Genomic DNA, 24,729 nt, shown 5'->3' with positions numbered 1-24,729 from the left:
GGGCGGTTTAGAACGGAGTTGAGGAGGAACTTCTTCACTCAAAGGGTGGTGAATCTCTGGAATTCTCTGCCCGTTGAAGTGGTGGAGGCTGCCTCGCTAAATATTTTTAAGACGCGGGTTGATGGGTTTTTGATAAGAGAGGGGATTAAGGGTTATGGGGAGAAATGATCTTATTGAATGGCGGGGCAGGCTCAAAGGGCTAGATGGCCTACTCCTGCTCCTATTTCTTATGTTCTTATAATCTTGAAATTAGAGCTAAGCCATGTAGGAGCAATAGCAGGAAACGTTGCACACAAGGTAATAAAAATTTGGAAAGCACCCTTCAAGACAGTAAGCTGGTCAGTTGAAGTTTTCAAAACTTGGATTGATATCTGTTGGGTAGAAGGGAAGGGATACTGAATCAAGTCATTTAAATGGGAGTGAAGGACAGACCAACCATAATCAAGCTGAATGATGAGACATGCTCACGAATGACATGGGTTTTTGATAGGAGAGGGGATTAAGGGTTATGGGGAGAGGGCGGGAAAGTGGAACTGAGCAGTGACAGATCAGCCATGATCTTATTGAATGGCGGGGCAGGCTTGAAGGGCTGGATGGCCTACTCCTGCTCCTGTTTCTTATGTTCTTATGTTCTTAACTTGTCTTCAATTCATCAGCATTGCATAGCCGTAATGCTGTATACATTTCATTGATTTAAAAGATATCTTGTATCTCATAGTGAAATTTGCGATCAAAAAGAATAAAACACACTCCTTACCCATTTAGAAATATAGAGTGTGGCTTTTTAAAGCTACATGAATTAAATAGGATTATTTTTTAAGCAAAAATTAGTAAAGGAAAGGTAAAGTTTATTAGTCACAAGTAAGGCTTACATTAACACAGCAATGAAGTTTACTGTGACATTACCCTAGTCGCCATACTTTGGTGCCCGTTTGGGTCAGTGCACCTAACCAGCACGTCTTTCAGAATGCGGGAGGAAACCGAAGCAAAGAACAAAGAAAATTACAGGCAACGCATGTGGAGAACGTAGTCAAGAAGTCATATGGCATGCGTGCCTTCATCGGCAGGGGTATTGAGTTTAAAAATTGGCAAGTCATGTTGCAACTTTATAGAACTTTAGTTAGGCTGTACTTGGAATATAGTGTTCAGTTCTGGTTGCCACACTACCAGAAGGATGTGGAGGCTTTGGAGACGATTCAGAAAAGGACGTTGCCTGGTATGGAGGGCATTAGCTATGAGGAGAGCTTGGAGAAATTTGCTTTGTTCTCACTGGAGTGACAGAGGTTGAGGGGAGACCTGATAAAAGTCTACAAGATTATGAGAGGTATGGGCAGAGTGGATAGTCATAAGCTTTTTCCCAGGCTCTTTGGCCCTTCAAGCCTGCACCGACTATGCTGCCTGACTTAACTAAAACCCCCTACCCTTCCGGGGACCATAGCCCTCTATTCCCATCGTATTCATGTATTTGTCAAGAGGCCCCTTAAAAGTCACTCCTATATCTAAAAGCCACTACTACCCCCATCAACGAGTTCCAGACATCCACTACCCTCTGGGTAAAAAATCTGCCTTATACATTTCCTTTAAACCTTGCCCCTTGCACCTTAAACCTATGCTCCCCCATAATTGACGTTTCCACTCTGGGGGAAAAAGCTTATGACTATCCACTCTGTCCATGCCTCTCAATCTTGTAGACTTTTATCAGGTCTCCCCTCAACCTCTGTCGCTCCAGTGAGAGAGAACAAAGCAAGTTTCTCCAACCTGTCCTCCTAGCTAATGCTCTCCATACCAGGCAACATCCTGGTGAACCCTTTCTGTACCCTCTTCGAAGCCTCCACATCTTTCTGGTCGTGTGGCGACCAGAATTGAATGCTATATTCCAAGTGCGGCCTAAATAAGGTTCTATAAAGCTGCAACATGACTTGCCAATTTTTAAACTCAATGCCTCGGCTGACGAAGGCAAGCATACCATATGCCTTCTTGACTACGTTCTCCACATGCATTGCCATTTTCAATGACCTGTGTATCTGTACACCCAGATCCCTTTGCCTACCAATACTCTTAAAGGTTCTGCCACCCAGAGGAAACTCTCATAGACATGGGGAGAATGTGCAAACACCACGTGGACAGTGACCCAAGCCAGGAATCGAACTTGGGTCCCTGGCGCTGTGAGGCTAAACTAGTATCTCACAAAGGGGAGCTTTGCACCAATCGGAATCCTATACTCTTGGTAAAAATGATGAATCCTGCTGACCTGCACTTCTACCGAACCTGGGGTCATGTTGATTCCCTGATTCTTCACAAGATGTCCCAGAGGCTTCTCTTGAATGATTGACATGGATTGTTAGTTAGAAACATGTTTGCCAAATTTTTTCTAAAAAAAAGGAAAGTGGAATTGTTTAAAACAGCGTCAATCACAAAAGGGAGGGAAGCGGGATGATAAATATGGGAGGGTAAAAAGATGGCATTGGACCAAAAGCCTAATAACCCTAACTGAAAGAATAAGCTGGTTTATCCTTGGTTATTTGATTGTGTTATGAACGTGCTGTGTTCTTCCACTTTTTAACCCTGCGACATTTGCAGTATTGTAAGAGGGAGCATGCAGGATGGGCTGCAGTAGCTGAGTATAATGTTATGAATTGGTGAATATCAAGGAAATAAAAGGAGTGGAATTGCATGGGGCATTATTTTAAAAACTGAAACTTATGGTTGCTTTAAAATTTCCCCTGGGATCACTCTCATCAGTTCTCTGGGATCAGTTCTCAATTGTTTGGCACACTTGGGGATTCTGGAATAGGTGGCATTGCCCTTGAACTTTGATTAAAACATCTGAGTCACTGTTGGATATGAACATTTAACTTTATCTCCTACTTTTGATCTGTGTCACTGGGAGAAGTTGGCATTATTTAGATCCAATAACATGAATTGCAATGATGCTCGTTAATGAAACATTGAACAAATGGACATGGGTGCGTTTTGCAGCAGCTATCTCTTTCCAGTTGTTTTGTATTCATGTGATGGTTAGAACCATAGAATCTCGAGGGAGACAATCTAAGGGCTTGGTTTTATTGGAAAGCTTTCTGGTTGTTTACAGTAAAGAGATCTAAGATTGGTCTGTGCAATATATTGAGTGCTTGCTGTTGATCCTAGGTTGACTATTCTACCTGATGTAGTCAATATTGTAGCTTGTGATCTTCTCTGATGTCTTTCCACATAATTATGCTTTCACAAATTCTCAAAAATTGAATCCAATTTTATAACCCATCCTGTCTTAATCTACCAGAATAGTTTTCCTGCGTTCCAACCTGCAAAGATGTAAGATCACAGATTTCAAAGTGGAAATTTCCGTTTATCTCAAAATAATCTTGAGTTTGCTATAAGAGTAATGGGTAAAATAGCTTTTCAAAATGTTTTTGTGAAGGTAATATGTCTGCTTTACACTATGGCTGATGTAATGTGGTCAGGACAGACTCAGATGACAATACCATGTCAAAGCAGTTTGGGAATAGTTTGTTTTTGCCTTAATTGATAAAGTAGTCACTTCAATGATGTAAGCTTATTCTTTACTGAAACACTGCTTTACTTCATTTTTTAATGGGCTAGGTGTTGCGGTAAAGGTATTAGCATGTTAACAAAGCATGCCTTATGTGCAATTTCAGGGGATTAAGAGATCTCTTGAACTTGCTGATCAATTTCTGAGGTTCTGTCATTTGCATGGGATAAATGAAATGTTCTTAGCCACTCCATCATTTATTTATTTATAAGTAACTCCTTTGTTCATTAACTTTCCATTAAACTTGTCACAAATTTAAGCCTGGTAGCTAACAACAAGAGTCTCTCTTTACCAAAATGGTAGGTGTAAATACAATGCCAACAGCCTCTGGCCCAGAAAGGTAGCAATTTCACTGGCTAACACACACTCCTGCATGCAGCCAATTGTTAGATGTTTTAAAGTATCATTTAAATTTGGCGTTTTTTGTGCTTTTCTAATGTATTTTTCTCTTGGACTGCAATATATCTTTCCTTTTTGTAATTCCCCCTTTCCTGTACCTGGCTCACCCCCCTTTCTTTGTTTCTTACCCTTAAATCTCATTAAAGAGGGATGCTGATGCTCAAAGTTCCCATTGTCCTCACCATGTCATTATCAGCAGATATCCAGCTGGTTTCCACCCAAGACTTGAGACTAGAGGGTGAAGTGAAAGGTTGAACTAATCATATATCTCTTGCTCCAGTAAGACATGGCCCATTCTTGAGATGGGAATATATGTCGTTGAGACGTAGAAATATAGCTAAGCAAAGTTCTTAAATGGTAACTTAAAATTCAAAGTGTCTTCTTCATCTTAATTGTTGCTTTATGGTCAATTTTTGAAAGTAAAGCAAAATTGGTGCTTTCCTATCAAAAACCACCAGACCCATAGACATTGGATGGAATTTTCCATTCTGGAAGCTGTTTGATGACAGGTGAGAACATTGGTGTGACTCCCACTGGGTGGCAGGGGCGTTTGCATTTGCATGATTTTGCTCATTAATTATGCACCCATGAGGTGCTTGGTGAATCTTGTGGTAAGGTGGACAGGAAGTGTCCTGACCCGCCTTTGCTTGCGGAGTTGATGGTCCTTGCGCCAGTGACACCCAAACAAATATTCACCATCTGCAGGCCAGGAGTTTTGTATGACTCCGCCAGACTCCTATAGCTCAGACTGGAAAAACTGGCAGATGTGAGCAGCCATATTCTGGAACATATGAGGGTGCCTTCAGTATTGCTTTTCACTCCTCCCTAGACAAGAGCATCATCAGCAATTCATCTAAGCTCGGGCCAATGCCCACCATTGCAGAGGTCCGTAATTGCCAACATCTTGACCTGCGTCTTGTTGCTCAAGCCCTTGCTTTTCTTGGCCTTGTGTCAGTGGGCTCCCCTTCTCATTTGGATGAGATCCATTACCAAGGCAGGATTGCCTGCATCTGTGAATATGTGAATGAACTGAAGTGACACATTTACTGAGTATGTCCTTTACGTTTTTCCCTCCATTTCAAGCCAGCAGGCCAGTGAAAGAGGTGAAGCTTGCCAGGCACATGACATTTATATTGCAGTCAGAAAACTGAGCATTCCAATTCTTGCTGGTAGGGAATGAATTTGGAGAACCAATTTCATTCCAGCAAGGTGGCTTTTTAATCAGCATGCATGAGATGCAAATGTGATTCCTGATTATTGTTTGTCGGGAAGCTCGTCCTGCCTTTAACCCTCACTAAAGCTTGGAAAAACAAAGTTCATGTTGCATTGGGAAACTTTTTTTCTCTCCTGACAAATGAAGAGCCCCATCATAATTCTGCCGCTAGCAGGAATGGAAAATTCCATCTGTTGCCTGATACAGAATGACTACTAGAACAGTAGCCTCTGTGTTGGAGTGACTTGACTTCAGGAGTTGCAGCTCCCCTGGGGGCGTTGAATAATTGTTATGCTGCAGCATTTGAAGCTGTTGTGGGGAGACAAGTTAGCTATATCTAAATTTAAAAAAAAGATTGAAGTGCTGGATACGTAACAGATCGTCAGGCTGTCGTGTTAAGCCCATTCAAAGCCGTCCAGCTGATTAATCACAAGTAGGACTCGCATCAGTGGAGGAGTTCTAGAGGCCATGGAAGTTTAGGATTTAATCACCTTTTAACAAGGTGCACAGACTGACCAGAATTGTTGATGTGTTTATTATAGCACAATGACAAATGATCAGTACTATTTGCTCCATTATAGGGAAGTTGTTTGTGTTAATCAAGGACATGAAGTAAGTGATGGGGATTGTATACAAAACATGTTTGGGGCATTTTTGCCTTAGTTTCAGTGGATGGCAGCCTATCCACACAACTCAATGTGGGAGAAATTAATGTTCAGGTGATTTAATTGAATTGCGAAATGGCTGGGCAACCCTCCAACCGTATAGTTGATACTTTTTAGAAAAGGGTATTATATTAACAAGGGAATTGCCTGACTTCAGTTTGTGCTGTTTTCCTTCATCTTGAAGTTCTTCAAATACTTTTAAAGATTGACTTTAGGCAGTTCTGATATTAATTGGGCTTAGTTTAAGTGTGCCATTGACACTTAACAACTTTCTTTAGTTCATTTGTTTTGATGTATTTGGTGTTAAGTTGCAGAGTTGGGATTTATGCTGGTTACAAACCATTCTGAAGACTGGCTTCCCACAAGCTCCATTTAATTTGGAATCTTTAGAAGCCAATCACAAAATTTACATTACTGAAGAATGATAGGTGCAATTCTACATCCCTGTTGCAGTATAATATGTTTCCAGTATATTGTCCCACGTAAATTGTTATTTTGATTACGTGATAATTCAGTTCTTGCTAATAATTTTAAATTGGCTGCCAGTCTTGAATCTTAGATCAGAGCACATTTAATTGTAAATTATTTTTGTTATTTGTGCTTCAAGAACTTGGAATTTACAGGATTAAATGTAATTCTCTGTATAAAACTAACAGCAGTGTTCACAAAGTTGTGAACTCCTGAAATGAAGTTACATTTTACGAAGTACTGTAAATTTCAATTCATGGGTTGTTGTTCAAATTGGCTTTCTAATGGGTAACAGTCAATTGGCCATTAAGTGATGTGTTAGTTTTGTAACCGGCCGTATCCGCCAGATACCCGCTAGCGTGGCAGCCACCAGACAACTCCCGGTTTCGTTGACACCGTTAGGTCTCCACCGGTCGAGTTCGGAGCGCCGGGGCAAATTCCCCAGCCGGTAGCCCTCCCGATATATTCCCCTTTTCTCCCGATTATGGACTTAGACGACCACGGGCTGTCTCGTTCGATCACAGTTTATTATACAATCTTGCAAGATCGGGTGAGCTGGTGCGCACACCTTACACGCGTGGACAACACATTTTATACTGTTTTTCAAACATTGTGATGGCTTGTATTGTGTCATTCCCCCTTATTTGGCTGTTAACCTTGTTAACTTTAAACACTGTAAATGGCTTGTATTGTGTCATTCCTTCAATTAACACTCTCTCAACTCCCATTTTGCGCTTAATCTCATCACTGCGGTTATCTGTTTCGTGTAACCTAGTTAACTGTCTGTCATGTGCCTCCCCCTTTCTGTATGCTGCTGAACTCGTCCATCACTGTTGATTGTACTGTTAGCTCTTGCAGCCTTAAAAATTACACTACTTCTCACATGATGATTGCTATTTTTATATTTCATTGAGCAGTGTGGTGGCAAAGCATATAGGGCCAAATATAGTTCTGCTCTTACCTTGGAACAGGGATCCAATCATGCATTGTCTGCTATCCACTCCAAGCATGTGGTGTAGGTTTTTGCTTTTGAACTAAAAAGCATTAATGGTCATAAATGTCTTCAATATAATGTTTTCAAATCGGTCTCTAATAGTATAGTAAACCTATCCTCTTGTTTTGATTGGATTGTTTTGAGTTATAGTTTTGCCTCACTGATGAATATAAGTACCGTTTCACTTGGCCACTACAGTTAAACAAGGTGTGAAACTAACCGCCGTAGATGTCCCAACTAAGTAAGATATGTACCATCTGCAGTTTGACGTTTCAGTAGCGATAGGAAACAATTTTGCAAAAGAAAACCTAATATGAGCTTGCCCTTGAATATCATAAATATACTGCTTCCCTTTCCATATTTTTATTTCAGAATAACTCAACTGATCAGTGGTTTATAGCAGCTGCCTTTATGCTCTTACCTAGTCTAACATGAAACAAGATGCATTTTAAAATTCTTGATTTACAATACTCACTTTGTTTCTTGCTTTGGAGACTTTTTTTTAAAGATGGTGTCTCCCCAAACACATTCTGTGGAGCTTTAATTTCAAATGGATTCTCTCACGAGATTAAAACAAGTTATTTATTTAATGGAAAATCGGTGCACAGTTCACCAGTTATTGCGAGGATCCTTAAAACTTCTGGCTGAGAGCCACGGTTCTAATTTGCAATATACTGGAGCCATTCCCATCTGCATGCCAGAAGCCATATTTTTTAATGGTGCAGATGTGGGCATGCATACACAAAGTACCAGTATAAGCTAAAAAACCTATCATTACCAATTGTTTAATGCTTATACTTCCACATTTAAACAGTAAAGCAAGTCAAAGGCTCACCTGACCCTGTCAGCCCTAAAAAGGAGCCTATTTGATTCCTTCAGATACCCAGAAATATGTTTAATTCTGTGACAGATGTTATATGTCAGTCTGGCTCACATCTGTTTTCTTAACAAGCACACCATTGATTTGCAGTTCATAATAATTGTATAGATGTGCATATACAATAGTAACTACAATAGTAATAGTTTTGTGTCTACCAGAAAGCTTCATATTCCTCCTACCTTTGATTAACAGTTCTTTTATTACTTTCTGAAACAAATCTAATTTGATATTGCCATTTTAATATCATTTCGTTTGGACTTAAGATCCTTTGGCACTACTACAAAGAAGAGAAGGAAGGTATCTGCCTCATTTTCTGGCCAGTATTTATCCCTGAATTAGCACTGCTTTTGCATGCAAATATGCAAATTAGTGGTTATCTTGTTTATGGGACAATGCTAACTGCAAATTGGTTGCATTATGGGACAACTGTGACTATACTTCAGATGTACTTCATTGGCTGTTAAATATTTAGGGATGTTTAAAAATTGTGAAAGGCAGTCTTAGAATGCAATTAGTAGTTTTACATATCAAGCAAGCCCAGCTTTGTGTTAGAAATCTGTAGGTTATTCAGTGCAGGGACCCTCGCTTTATTTATATATGTAAAATATTTAATTAATATGTATATGTACCGGTTACAGTTCTTGATCACATCTACCACAGTTTACAGTGGACAAGTTCTGAAGTGTCCAGGAATGCTCTCTGTATTGGATGTTACTGCAACAGCCTGCTAGATGGGGTAGGAGTGAGGAAGAGGCTAACTTGAAGATATCCATGGTGGTAATCTGATATTAAAAGGCTGAATGTTTTGAACTAGAAATGGAAGTGGTGCCTATTATTATTCTGTCAAAAGTGTAGGAAATTGACCTGAAATAACAGCTCTAATTTTAAAATTGTGACCCAAAGAGAAAATAGTTTCTTTCTCACTATTTAAGCAAATTCTTTAATAGCTGATGTTCTGTCAATTTAATATAGTTTTATGATCTGTCAATATTTTATATGACTTGTAGTGACCGTTCTCAGAATAATTGATGGGATGAAGTCTTCCAATTCAGACATCAGTCCAACTTTGAGATATTGACTGGGCTTTGGAAATCAAATATTTTCAATTCAGGTCTTCAGCATCTGCAATTTTCCTTTTCATTTTTACCTACTTGTAAGCATTCTCCAAATTTGGCACCATGAAGGCTGGCAGGAATTAAGTATCTGAAGCTGATCTGAGTGTTCTCTTTGTTCAATAGGTTAATGTAACAGTGGACTACATCAGACAAGCCACACCATCCACGAATGTGACCCCGGCATTCCCTGAACGCACGTGTTCCACAGTTACTATTGGCGGAATGTGAGTAGATCAGAACTGGGGCAGATCTCTTGGAGATCCAGTTAGTGTTTTTTTTATTGATTAAAGATAATTTGATCACAGAAGACTTAACTGTGCGAAGGGGAGGGTGGCATCCAGCTAACCAGTGCAGTAATAATGTTTCTGCTGCTTAAATTTGTTTTAACGCCATATAGTCTGGACATTTGCAAAAGAGCATCTTTTGGGATTTAAATGTGTACAGCTTCCAAAATGTCAATTCCTGAAAATGCCATACTCAGGCATTGTTCCTCACTCATTAGACTATTGTTTGAGTGATGTCTCTGGGGATTGATGTTGCAGTGCTCATTCCTATGATGCAGTAAATATTACAAAAACTTGTTTGAATATTTCTGCTGGTTTCCCAGAGAACATAATGTTATAAAATATTTGTGGGCAATAGTGTGCTGTGGATAGTAATTTTGCAAATATGCAATCGCATGATTTAGGAATCCAACTGGAACTGCTGTTCCCAAAACACGGGCAACTGGAGCTGGTTGAGGGAAAAAAACTGTGCGTCTGCTGTCTGCACCAGTGACTGCCAAATTTTAGCAAAGAGCTCTTGTTCAGTTGTAATGTCAATGGATGTCATGTGTTCTTCAAGTAAATTCAGTAAATGAAATAAGTATTTCACACACATCCCTCTCCATGTTATGACTTGCACTTGCACTCCTTAGCTATGTACATTTTCACCAATATCAGTGTTGCACCATTAAGCATTTTGTGATGGCACTTTGTATTACTGTGCAGGAAAAATAAATGCTGGAGTAAAACAACATTGTTTTCTCTTGCATGGGAGATTTGTACAACTTGAACCAGTGGACTCAGGGTTCCTTTTTAGACTCCCTTGGGTCTTCATGACACATAGGGAAGAGGCTGACTGCTCAATTACATTCCTCCATATCTTGGAGTTACATGTTTTGCTTGGAGCCTGCTTCACTACTTGGAGAAAGCAAGAGAGTATTAAGAAGGGGAAAATAATCCTTACCCACTCTTGAAGCTTGTTTAAGTTTAAACCTATGCTTATAATCTAAGTCAGAGTGTTTGCTCGTATCTGCAAATTTGTGTCCCTCAGCATTTTAAATTGAACTTCTCGTTGATTCTTCCAACATGTTTTTATCCCTATGCAATTGCCTTACTTTCTGTACAAATCAAGTTTTTAGGCATGCTGGGAAGACTGTTTTAAGACAACTAAGTCGAGAATGTTCATTAGCTAGGTACAACACCATACCAAGTCAGTACAAGTTTTTTTCTGGGTCAGCACATTGTGCAGATAGGTCTGAACCACTACTGCAAATGGAGCTCTTCTGGGATACAGATCTCTTCATAAACCACATTGCTGATGTGAATAGAAAAATGTTTTGCTTAATTAATTTTCTCATCATCTGGAAATATGTTACTGATTGGTGAAGAAATGTCAGCAAAGTATTTTTATTATGAAAGTACTCCTCCGCTGAATGTGTTCTGATATTGAACAGCAAAGAACCATGCGGGTCCTAGCTGTGCCTCCTTTTTGTGGGATATATGCTGCTATCCTAGTCAGGCTCCCTCCCTCACCTCTTTTCCAGTACATATTGGTGCCACTTTCTGTTCTTTCCCTGAAATAGAAAATTTTACAGATTTTTGCTTTCAATTTCCACTCCTCTTTCGTCTTCATGTGGTCTATCTCTTATTCTTCCCTTCCCCTCCCTAACTTCCTTATCTCTATTACAGGGGAATCAACCAATATTCATTTAAGTCTGTGGACTTACTTATATACCTTGTCTGTATTCCCACAAATCCAGCTTCCTGTAAGGATTCAGTTCCATTCTTCCAGTTTCTCCATCGTTATCTCATCTGTTCCGACAATGCAGCATTCTAGAATATGTGCAATATGTCTTAGCTTTTTAATCAGCTAGGGCCTCTTCCTCCACTCTCATTCCTGCAACTGTGGTTGACGGGACCCTCGACTGTGACCCTCCCGCTCCCTTCCAGAAGCATACTGGGTTTCCCTTGTCCTCATCTTCTATCACACCAGCTTTTGCAATCAATACATCATTGCCAGTTCTACCATCTCCAGCGTAATACCACCATCAGCATGCTGACTTACTGTCCCACTCGCTGCTCTTCCCACCTCTTCCACTAGCTGAAAACGTATCATATTGCTTTTCTCAAACTTGAATTTTAATTTCTGTATCAATGTTGCCTGACTTGCTGAGCATTTCTGGCATGATCTGTTTTTAATTTGGATTTCCAGCATTCATTATATTTTCCTTTGTATGGTCTGCAATGCGTTTTCTTTTTTGGAGATGAGAATGGAAGATCATTTTGATAGGACATTTGGAGTTACTGAACAACTTAGTGAATACATGCATGGTTACCCAACTGTCAAAATAACCCACTGATGGATTCTCACTTACAAGATTGCTTTAGCTAACCTGGTCAGAGAAATTGGAGCTCCATTCAATAGACCAGTGAAAGAGGAGATGACAGTTATATTCAAAATTGAGAGGTTTCCATAGATTGACAAGCAGAAAACTGGTTAAATGAAGGGAAGAGGTTGGGTGAAATCTTTTTGCAAAGCATTGTAACAAGATGGAATATTTGGCCTGAAATTTGTGGCGGCAGAACTCATGATGACTTTTACTGGCAACAACAACTTGCATTAATACAGCACCTTGACGATAAATCACTTTGGGATGCTTAAAGAAAATTAAGTGTTTTCAAAAGAATTACAAATAATATAGGAAAAGTGCAGGGAAATGTGACAAAGTGGGTATCTCTTTCAAAAAGTCAGTGATGGACTGAATGAACCTTTGCAGTGTAAAACCCATGTAAGGTTGCCAGATGTTCATATTGGCATTGTTCACTGAGGGCGAGCCTAAGCAGAGGGCTCAGTTGGTCTGGCAGCACCTGTGCTCACCGGGAAAGATAGTTAACATTCAGTTCAATGAACCTTCACCTGTCCTGGTTTACGTTGTTTGGGGAAAAGTCCTGTGGCATTTTGTAAAGGGGGGTGGGGGGGTGGGGGGGAGGTGGCGGCGGCGGTGCGAGTGGTGGGCGTTGTAAAACAGTTGTTTTAACATTTTCTGTAACCCATATTCCTACTTACCATGTGATTACCCAGCTTCTGTTGATAACATCTTACTAACCCTAACTTTATTTTGCTTTAATCAATTTTTTTCTTTCTCATTTTGTTTCAAGTTTGAAGAGTCTTGTATTTATGTCCTCGACCTGTGCTTCACATCTGCAAACTTGTTTCTTTTAATTGTCTAGATAGATATCCCCTTAATAATGTAGTCTTCAAAGCTCAAGCAACCAGATCTGCTCTGCGTATATTTCTTGGTTACTGATTTGCTCTATTTGAATTTTGATCTGGAAGTTCAGAAATGGCCTTTAGGGTTGGGTAAATTCCTAAAATTTGAATGCTTGGGTCTGTCTTTGTCAGCAGCTTGAGAAATGGGTAAATTAATGGATGTAAATTTTAAACTTTGTGTTCCATTGGCTCAGGCTTAGCACTTAAGTAGTCCATGAAACAGCACACCTGGTCTTGAGTTTTCCTTGTTCAGTCCTGGTGCGAATGCATGAAGTGCTGCCCCATTGTATGAATGAGAATTTGTTCAATTCTAATGCAAAATGGCTATCTAGCAGCTGATTTGAAGATGGCTTGAGCCATCTTAAGCTTGTGCAGTGGTTGAGTATTAGCTATAAAACAGAAATGCTAGAAAAATTCAACTGGTCTGGCCGCATCTGTAGAGAGAGAAACAGAGTTAATGTTACGAGTCTTTTTCAGAGCACCCATAACAAGGAATATCAAGTATGCAAACGGTGTAAATTGGAACAAATAAAACAAGAGTTTGAAAATATAGACAGGATTTTTCCATTAAGGGTCAGGACCCTGACACAGCAATCAAATACTGGCTCTGCCCTTGCACCATGAAGGATACAATGCCATGGGATCTTTTCCCCAAAATAATGCAAATCAGGACAGATGACAGGTCATTGAACTGAATGTTAACTATCTTTCCCTGTCTGCACAGGTGCTGCCTGACCAGCTGAGCCCTCTGCTTTGGCTCACCTTAAGTGTACAATGCCAGTATGAATATTTGGCAACCTTACATGGGTTTTACAGTGCAAAGGTTCATTCAGTCCATCACTGACTTCTTGAAAGACGTACCCACTTGGTCACATTTCTCTGCACTTTTCCCATATTCTTAGTAATTCATCTTAAAACATTTAATTTTCCTTAAGCATCACAAGATGATTTATCTTAAAAAAAAAGAAAAAAAAACAACTGCCAGACTACCATTATGGAGGGAGAAATCTTTCTGCAGGCTGTAGACTCGGTAAATACGGAAATTGTGGAAGGTGGGTGGGAATTGAGCCCAGTAATCCAGGCGTACTAGCCACCTGGTCTGCCAGGAGTCTGCCTCCAGGCATCTACTGTGGTCTCGATGCTGCAGGAGACCTTTCAGGCCAACTAGAAAATTTCAGACAGCCTCTGGTCCTTAATTGATCTTGTAATTGAGTTAACAAGCTATTGGAAATTCCACATCTGCCTGCTTCTGCTCCTGCCCCTGTATTTGCACCAAAATCTCGCCCACAGTTATTCAGAGCTGAAAAAAGCAAATTGTTGTCAATGCTGGAAATCTGAACTACAAAACAGGAAATGTTGTAAAAACTCAGCAGGTCTGGAAGCATCTGTGGAGAGAGAAACATAGTTAAGGTTTTGAGCCTATATGGCTCTTCAGTTCTTATGTTGGCAGCTGTGAAACTGAGCTTCACTTGGCTGCAGCCATTTAAAATGGTACCTTTGTACCATCATGTTTCTTTGTATAGTGTTAAGTTGCTGCATCGGAATGTTTGGAAGCTAGATAGCAGCTTTTGGATAGTGTGCGTATGGAGTGCAGTGCTCTCTTGCAGACAGGAAAAACAAAATCAATTCAAAACTCTTGGCATGTTTGTGGAAAATGTTTTGCAGTCATGATCTATCTGTTTCTTCTATTCAAAAATATAACTTGACTTTGTGTAAAGGGAGTTTGTCTAGGCTGAGCACCTCTTCAGAGGTACAATGACCTATCTAAAGAGATAGGTATTTAAGAGCGCTTTTGGAGCCTTTCTATCCACTAGTGTTGGTAAATAAAAATAACACCAGCAGAAAGAAAGCTGCCAGCTTTTCTGGCTGAGCAAGCAACCATTGGCAGATGGACTTGGTGAAGATCTCAAAACTGTCTTTTTGATTAGGGAAATATAACCCACATAAACCCAATAAACAGAAAAAAATGTCTTAGGCAGTAGGTTCATCCTTTGCAGAAAGTTAGTGTTTCAAAAATTTTCAGTGATTTAAAAATAACTGTTGTGTGTCATTCCCAATATCCGTTTCCCAGCATTGCTGCTCGAAGACAGCTGTACTGTTGCGCTAACAAATGTGAATTCATCAGTTGTTTCTGTATTCATGCAGCAGTGTTGGAGTCTGCCGTATTTTCATAGAAGATTGAAGAACAAAATGCTGTCCTTGTGCTTTTATCAAAATTTATATTTGATAATTACCAAACCATTTTTGTGGAAACTAATTCATCTTGTTAAAATTCCTGTGTTTATTTTAAATACTGTTGTAACTGCTGTTCTGTCACTGTTGAGGTGCACTTGCAGGCTGTAGTCGTAGGTTGTTAAACTGACAAGCTCATTCTCTTATTACAAATTATTCCTTCGTGCTTTGAATATGAAATGGAGGGCATCACTGAATTCATCAACACAGTGGAACTGGCAAACCCTGTAAGATGTAAATGGATGTTGGAAAAGGACAAGACTTTAAAGTCGTACAGCTGCTTGTGGTAACTGTATTTAACAAAAGCAGTGAACCCGTGTGAGATTTCCCCCTCTTTTTAATGTTTCCAGTTTTTTTCAGTAGAACAATTTGATTAATTTTGAACGGAGGTTAAGCAATATGTCAGAAAACTTATTGAGCAACTGATGACATAGGTCAGTGGTGGGCAGTCTGTGCCCTGGAGGACGTGTGGCCCATCTGGGTACTGAGTGCGGCCAATGAGGCATTTTGACCATTGCCCATGTGCATGATTACCAGGTTTTGCTGATTTCTGTCTGTATAATTATTTCCTACCAGTATGACTGAAGTGTTAAGCACATAAAGCAAGGGCAAGTGAAGTGAGGTGCATGCTGATTACACACACAATGATGGTGAGAGTCATGCACTGCCTCTGCAGCCTAAGTGTAAATATTTATTTTTATACCATTTGAGGTTGATCTATAAATGTATAGTTAATTTTCTGTGGTTTATTATGAAATATTCAGCATGTACTTAATCTTATTCATGGAGTCGTGGCTGCTGAGCAAGCTTGATTTCAATCTTGTGGTCCATTGAGATGAAGGAGGGCCCCTGATGTGGCCCACTCATCATTCTAGGTTGCCCATCACTGGCACAGGGTTGTGTGTTTGGAGGGATGTGGTTTGAATCCTAACCCACCTCTGCATCCACAAAGTTGCTATTGGGAGGGCTATATGGAGACTGGGAAGATGTTGCCTCAGAGCTTGTGTGCAGCTCCTTGAGGCGGAATCAGAATAGCATTGACTGAGGTATTTTTCTGAGAAGTTAAGTTTATTTATTAATCACAAGTAGGCTTACATTCACACTGCAGTGAAGTTACTGTGAAAATCCCCTAGTTGCCACACGCTAGCATCTGTTCGGGTACACTGAAGGAAAATTTACCATGGCCAGTTCACCTAGTGTGTACATCTGTGGACTGTGGGAGGAACCCCTCACAGACACAGGGGGAATGCACAAACTCCACACAGACAGTGACCCAAGACAGGAATCAAACCTGGGTCCCTGGTGCTTTGAAGAGCAGAGCTAACCACTGTGCCACTGTTATTCATTCTTGGGATACAAATGTTAGTGGCAAGGCAAGTTGGTTGCGGAGGTGATTTCTCAGTGCTGTTCTGAGAAATCAATTTACCAACTGTGTTGCAAGTCAAATAAGACAACTACCCAGAAGTTATGAAGATCCACCTCAGAAGGTGGTTTTGAGAGTATTTATGGAAGCAGTAAAGCCTCTGCAATCAAATGCATATGTTGCTGGTTTAGGGAGAATCCACTGGCTTTCTTGTGTATAGTTGGCCTTGATGTTCACTCCTAATTTGATTTCCTTTCTGCATCTTGATTCTTCCTTAAATTGTTGTGTGTAGGTTCTGTCTGTTGGATTAGGTGGTGTGGAGTCAGATATGAAAGTGGCAGCTGTGACTTTCAAACAATTCCACTCTCAGTTTGTAGAATATGCCCGTGATACAAACATGATGGATTTCAAAGCTACCAGAGGATTTGCAAGTGATTCTGTAAGGAAATACTCTTGCCAATGTTCGTAAATAAATGGCTGTGTGGCATACATCACAACAAAAAATTCATCTTTGGTTCAACTCCCACCTTGAAGGAACCTCTTTCAATTATAAATATATTTTTGGTTAGAAATGGCTTTCTGTTTCAGTAACTGGGTTGCTTACATCAATCATTGTGACAGTCACCAGCAGTTGATTTTAAGTGTGCTTGACATTGCTGATTCCTTGTCATACTTTTTAAACAGACAGCGATATGTTTCTATTGGTTTTATTTCTATATTAACAGGGATTTTTTTTGTAAACTCTGTCACCAATGGTTTGGCTGCCATCAGCTTGGTTGTGAAAAAGATTCCTGTTACTTAGTTGTGTTGCACAAAAATCGAATAAAAGGTTTGCAAATAAAACATATCCAGTGTGCAACTCTACTAATGGGAAATGCTGGAATACTATTATTTAGCTCTGAAACACATTGTTCTGTTGTTATGGTGTGAACAAGATGCATGTTGTCATCTACAAACATCTAGCATCTCAATTAGAAAGATGAGTTCATGGTTTGGGTGTAAATTGTTCTGGAGATGGGTCGCATTTTTGAAACATTTGTGCGTTTTTCTATTTGGATTGATTGGCGCATTCAAGTATTATAACAGGTTGGTGAGATGCATTATTTCCCATGTGACAAATGTGTGTTGGAAAAATCTTTGATCATAGAGTGTGAAGGAATGCTGAAGGAATACTCTTTTACAAGATGTCTCGACAGAATTTTTAAGATTGAAAGCACATGATTTAGAACTCTTTGTGGAAACCCATTTATAAATTTATAATGACAACCCCTCGAGGCTGCAGATGTTTTATCCCTGTAATAAGAAGTGTGCTAATTGAAGGACATGGCACCTGATTGGAACTAGTGTTTTGCACCCACTAACAGATCTGGTTTTTGTTTGTATTTCTCGCAATCTGCATTGCCCAGATAATTGTTTATTGTCCATCTTTGAAACAGGAGATTTTAGTGACCATCATCTGTATTTTTACGTGAACTGAGATTTGCTTGGGGCAATGATGCTTTTGTATCTCAAAATCATGCCTGACATAAAGAATTTTAGCTTGGATCAAACTTAATGCATTGCTCCCCTTCTTTCGTCAATCCCTGCAACCTTCTGTTAACTCATTTCAGTTGATCTGGGCTGCAGTTCCACAGGTGATTGACACACTGAACTCCCTCCCTCCTCAACCCCAACGATTATGATGTCAGCAGGGCATTTGACATCACAACTGATTCTGACTGTGACCTGTGCTCTCCTGAAATGGAGAGCAAAACCTCATATGCTATGCACCAGCAAAATTCCTTAATTTCAACCTCTTAAAGAATGGCTTGTCTGACACCAGCAACACTCTATAAGTTCTTTGTGTGGAATGATGATTGCTGACTGATTATACATTGTTTTGTGATATCAGCCCCTGTCCAATAAAACCTGAATTAAGCATTCCCCATTCAGCCCTTTTCCAGCAAGAGAAAGGAATTCTTTGCATCAATCTTTGTCACGTAGTTCTCTACACTGATTTGACACCTAGTAAAGGAGCAAAAACATTTATGTGCCTCTGTTGAATTTGATTTGTGATGTCTTTGATTGATTCTGAAAATAGTTATTGAAAAGGGCTGGGGGCTATATTGAAAAGGTGATTTATTTGTAGGCATTTTAAAAATGCATCTGCTTGAGCTGTGAAACGTGGTTGATTTAAATTTGCTTAGACACATGGTTTTGCAAATCAAAGTAAAGCATACCTCAATGATGTTGCAATTCGCTATCCTTTGAATAAATCTTTTACCTCCCCATAATTTGCTGGTTTCAGAGCTGGCTGTTTATCCTGAATGATTCCTAATGTTCTCTTGAAATAAAAGGATCCAGTTGATGCCTTGTCCTCAAATTGGACTCCAGGGGCTCGTGACAGGGGAAGGATGATCACTGTATACGTATCTGGTCCAGAAATGTACTTTCAATTTTGTTTTTGGTACTTACATCTGCAGCTGTAATGAATCTCAAAGTTTTCTTTGGTGTGCAAGGGGGTATGTTCTGCAAACCTAACAATTAAAGAAGGTTATATCTGGCGGAAGAAGACAAAACACAAAGAAATCCCACAACACCAGTTTAAAGTCAAAACAGGTTTATTTGTAGCAAACGCCGCCGGAAGAAGACAAGTCAGCTCACAGGCATGGAATCTACTAAAATTTACTGAAGCACATTGGTCCTGTATAATTTTCAAAAACTTGTTGACAATTTGCAATATAAATATTAATGATTACTAATACCAATACATTACTACCCATGTCAACCTATCACACTGTTCTTTTAAAAAGGAAAGATGCTTAATTGACCATAACTGAAGTGAACAAGAGCATGTTTACAGCGCATTCTTATTAAATTCAAGCTTTTTTTTGCTATGTGCCCATCACCTGTGCTGTGCCATTCTTCTTGTAGCTAATTTTACAAACTGATAGCTAAGTACTTGTACAATAGATACCTTCAGTTTGTGTATTCTGTCTCCCGTGCTCAATGCCAGCATTGCTCTGGGCAGTAGGCATGATGACTAAACAGTGAAATTCTATTTGTATTATGTAAGACTCTGGGAATTTTGCCTTTTCTCTTCTGAGCATTGTATTCTGCAATTCTTAATTTATCTTGAGCCAAAAAATAGCAGTCTAGACTTTTGTTTTTAACTGTTCCCTTATTTTGCTAGTGTACTTTAGTTAATCATTGTGTGTTTAATATAATCAGAAATAATAAGGAAACAGATGCTCATAAGTGTTGAGTTAGTGCCTTGAAATGATATATCTTGATAAATTTTGGCCACAGTATATTCAGCCTATCCACCTTTAAAAAGATAGAATTATTACAAAATGGGTGTTTGATGTCATAGTGTTCATGTCAGTGGATGTAGTTTGTAGATGAAAAGAAAATTGTTGAATAGATTCGGATGAAGTAAGGCTTTTTCCTCCATATGATCCTTTCCTTGCAGAATATCAAGCCAACTCCCTTTCAGTTAGTGTCTAGGGAACCCTTAAATGAATATAGTCTCGAGAACCGAACCAATCTGACAATCTATTCCAGCTTTTCTATACGTACTTTATAAAAAAGCCTAATTCCATCGTTACCATGATTGGGAGATGTTGGTGTTGGACTGGGGTAGGTACAGTGAGTAATTTCACAACACCAGGTTAAAATCCAACGGGTTTATTTGGTAGCACGACTTTTGGAGCACTGACCCTTCATCAGGTGAGTGCCTGATGAACTCATTTGATGAAGGATGAGTGCTCTGAAAGCTTGTGCTCGATGAACTCACCTGATGAAGGAGTGGTGCTCCAAAAGCTCATGCTACCAAATAAACTTGTTGGACTTTAACCTACTCTGTCATTACCATGCCTTTTACAACTTTTATCCCACTTTCTGTTGTTTCTCAAAATCATGTTTTTTAATCTTGTTAATCATGTCTTTTGAAGACGAAGCTCCCCATCAATTTATTCATTCCTTATAACTCTTAATATCAGAGACTTATTTTGTAATTTTGCTCTTCATAAACTGTCGGGCTTTCAGATGTCCTCTTTGTTGTAACCAGCACTGTATGTAATGCATGAGATGCAACTTGACTGAATCGTGTACTTACTTGACATGATACATGGGGATTTTCTTTGTGGATTTGCCTATCTAATATTATTCCTGTGTTCCCAGTTTCCATCAGCTATTTAATACTATGTCAAACTCATTCGTTCGTAGATACCTCCGGGTACCAGATATCCAGAATATTGGTTTAAATGCAGGGAACCCATGTGACGTACAAAGTCCATAGCGCAGGATGTCCAAGTGGAAGAGAGGTTACAAGTTAGGAAGTAATGATTTAATTGGGTTTATTGATGAGCCATTGATCAAAATTTGCTGGAGTAGGGCATCATGCAACATGACCCATGAGTTAGAGCTTCCTCCCCCCTCCTTCAGCTTGGAGGTTGTGTTGCAATTTGCTGAAAGTGCTTACCAATAACAGTGCAGCGCACATATCAGGAAACCTGAGGCCTTGATGAACTTTTGGCAAATAATCTATTTCCTTAATAAATTAGATTTAAGGATTGAGAAGGAAGTAGGAGGAGTTGGAATCAAATTGAGTACAGACTAGAAATGTAGAGGGAAAGATGAATTGGATTCAGAAGAAAAAGTCTCAAGGAAAAGGAAGACAAAAATAATAATCTCTTAACAACAATAACCTGCAGGAATGAGACTACAGTTTTTGTAGAGGTTGAGTAACATTGCAGGGCATAAATTTTATCCTTTAAAGATACTTATGTTTCAGTATCAGCCCTAACTTTCTGTGGTAAGATTAATTGGTGACAATGTAATAATTATTCGACTTGTGGGGAGGCTGAGAATGACTTGCCATTGTCAGGAGGCTAAAGGTGGAACAGAGTAAATTGTCCAGCAAATTGTGGTGATTCACACCTTGCTGGTTGTCTCTTCCTTATCCTAAGTTGTTAATTTTTAATTTCGTAATGGTACCCAAATGATTTTTGCCAGCAATTTCTGTCCTAGTGACTAGGTTGGCTTAGACGGGGGGAGCAACTATAATGGATAATAACATCAATCAGTTCCTGAAATGGAATTTTCGTAAAGAGCAATAGTAATTCCTTGTGTTTAGGTTCCAGGCTGTATTATCAGTTGTGCCTGCTATAGCTCTGTTTTGTTCTCAATATGCTTTGCATTGCTTGATATATTAAGATTCCTGCATAGCCTAGTCACATCTGGTTTAGCAAGCAATCGCTAGTTTGATTGTTAAAAAATAATAACAAGCATTTATATATTGCAGAATGTTAAATCGTCATTCTGCTAACTGGTTTAATTTTTAAAACGTTTGTACTGATGGATGAGATGTTCTGTAATGGAACGAGGGCAAGGCCTGAATGATGCACTGTGATATTAATAGGTTGCTGGAAGAGCTTTAAGTGGTACAAGATTTACAGTTTTAAAAGGCTTTTCAAATTCTCTTCGTTCTGCGTACAAGGGCTTTCTTATGAAATGCAGTATGACATTTTGACAGCAGTGCATTTCTGTAAATGAGCTGGGGGAAGGAAAAAGTGAATGGGAGTGCAGCAAAAAATGTTTTGCAACATTTACTGTTACGTACTGCCTTAAGTTTATACAGCATCCATGTGCAATTGTATAGCAGATGTACAATTACAGTAATTTTGTTGCAGTAGTGATAATAGCCTGCTGAGATTCAGCCCCCTGCTCATTCTTTCTTGAGTTCTTTTCTGTCTGATTACTTAAAGTAGCTATCTCACCCGAGCACTGCCAAGAATCATTGTTCAGATAATATCTAGGAACAGCATCTCAGTTAATACTGTAGCTTCTGTGTGACTGTGAAAAAGAACCTTGTGTAGTGAAATACTGAGAATGGGAATATGATGCACCTCCTTTTTTTTTAACTTTAATGCTAATAATTATAACACCATGGAAATTGTGATGTTTAATACAGCGGTAAGAAGTCATTGAAGCGACTGTGACTTTTTTTTACAGGTCACATACTTTGTAGCAATCTTCTTGATAGCTCACGGTAGCCTCATCATGAAAATGACAAAAACTACCTTGCAGAGGGCTTACCAGATCAACTGTGGTGTTGAGCTGCATCACAAATTCCACTTTTTAAGGCCTTGATTGTAGATAGAACAACGGTACAAATGAGTTTTCAGAAAGAATTTAATATCGAGGGAAAAGGTAGTTGGCAAATGGGATTCAGAGGGAGAATTTTCCATCTATTCGTTCTCCTTAATATGCAGTAGTTGGCAACATTTTATTTTCATTATAATGAGACAGATTTCTCTGGGAAAGTTAGATGTTCCTTATCTATTTCTTTGCTATTACTAAGTACGTTTTCTTATGTTTTGTGATGCACATGTTCTATTGTGCACTAAAGGCTAACCATGTGAACACAGTAAAATTTCAATAGTTAAATCTGACAAATGTTCCATTTATTATCCATGATGTATTGTCGAAAGCAGAAACAGGAATAGGCCATTTGGCTCTTTGTGCCTGGTCTGACATTCATTAGATCTATATCTAATTTCTTCATGGCATCGGATGTTTTGGTCTCAACTGCTTTCAATGGTAGTGAATTTCACACATTCACAATCCCTCTGGATGAAGAAACTTCTCCTCACTGTTCTAAAAGATCATCCTCAAATTATGACACCCATTTTTGGCTCCACCATTGGGAACATTCTTTCTGAATCTACCCTGTCTAACCATGTTAGAATTTTATAAGTTTCTATGAGATCCCCTCTCCAGTGAATATATTCCCAATCGACTTGGTGTCTCCTCATATGACAGAGCTGCCACCCCAGGAATCAGCCTGGTAAACCTTCGCTGTACAAGCAAAGCTTGCCTGAAGCTTCCCTAAATATCAAGATTTATGATGATGTACACAAGGGTGTAAAAGGAGCTTTGAGTGACTTATGACATTGATCTAAAATATAACTGCTAAGATGTCTAGAATTAGGATGGGAAAAAATTCTCAAAAGGTAATAGTGATTTTGAAACTCGACTTGGGGTTATGCACAACACTATGGTTTATGCATGGTCTGATTCAGCTTGAGTGGCTGGAAGAGGGGTGCAACTGGTTTTATGCCTGTTTGAAGGAAATTTGAACTTGTTTTTGTGCAAATCAGGCAGTTTGTAGTATAGAGGTAGTGAAGGGAAATAATAGATACTTGGCTCTGGTTGTTGTTGACATTTGGCAGAAAGTTGGCCTTGTTTATTTATTCGTGTCACAAGTCGGCATACATTAACACTGCAATGAATTTACTGTGAAAACCCCTTAATTGCCACACTCTGGTGCCTGTTCTGGTACACTGAGGGAGAATTTAGCATGGTTAGACTGTGGGAGGAAACCAGAGTATCCGGAGGAAATCCACACAGACAGAGAACATGCGGACTCCCCACAGACAGTGATCCAAGTCAGGAATCGAACTCGGGTCCCTGGTACTGTGAGGCAGCAGTGCTAACCATTGTGCCACCATGTATTTGAGCTTGCAAAGATGACATACTCTGGAGCTTGAACACACACCTGTGGTAGAATCACAAGATTGTTATTGCGTAGAAAACCTACTGTGCCTGCACCAGCTCTCGCAATGAACAACTTGCCTAGTGCCATTCCCCTATCTTCTCCCTGTAACCGTGTGCAATCCTTTTCTGATGACGATAATTTCAGATGGAAATTAGATAGGAACTTGTAGTGCCATGGAGATAGAGCAGGTGAATGGGACTGACACAGTTGTTCTACAGAGAGTTGCCATGGACCCAATGAACCAAACAACTTCCTTCTGTGTCTCCATCTGAGTTAAGTGTTACCACTGAACTGAACCAAACTGACATAGGTGGAGTGCATGTTTTATCCAGCCCCACTATTTCACAGGTTGGACTTTTAGTTTAAAAGTTGAATTCGCTCATGAAAGTAGCTAGTTATTCATCTTTGATATTGGATTCGGAATAAAAGACATTTTAACTAGGCTTCTTCAATCAATTCAGAATAATTTGTTATAAAACAAAGCTTTCTTTTAAAACCAGTTGTGAGAACTGGAACACAATTGTACTCAGTCTAACTAACATTTTTAAAATATCCCACATTGTACATGCACACACAAAGAGGGTCTTTGCAGAGATGGCCTTTGAAGGATTGGCTTTTTTAAAATGAGGGAGAAAGTTCGTAGGATTTCAGTGCTGTCGACCTGGAACTCCCTCGTGTGAAGATGGACTTCTGGTCCTTGTTGATGTTGGAGGTTCTCACCAAAGGAGCTTCGTAAGAAGGAATATATTTGGTTGGATCAATTCTTCTTGTCTCTG

General features: G+C 39.4%; 1 protein-coding gene across 1 annotated transcript in view; it reads left to right on the top strand.

Annotated features, from left to right (window-relative positions):
- The window catches only part of snd1 (staphylococcal nuclease and tudor domain containing 1), a 907,822-nt gene that overhangs the window by 179,620 nt on the left and 703,473 nt on the right, over nt 1-24,729 (top strand). Inside the window, exon 12 of the mRNA XM_080207582.1 lies at nt 9,408-9,508. Within this exon, the coding sequence (XP_080063708.1) occupies nt 9,408-9,508 (101 nt within the window). The remainder of the gene's footprint in view (nt 1-9,407; nt 9,509-24,729) is intronic.

Source organism: Carcharhinus amblyrhynchos, chromosome 19, assembly GCF_965287045.1.
Source record: "Carcharhinus amblyrhynchos chromosome 19, sCarAmb.v2.hapA, whole genome shotgun sequence".
Taxonomy (NCBI): domain Eukaryota; kingdom Metazoa; phylum Chordata; class Chondrichthyes; order Carcharhiniformes; family Carcharhinidae; genus Carcharhinus; species Carcharhinus amblyrhynchos.
The sequence above is the reverse complement of the archived record's forward strand: the minus strand, read 5'-3'. Positions and strand labels throughout refer to the sequence as shown.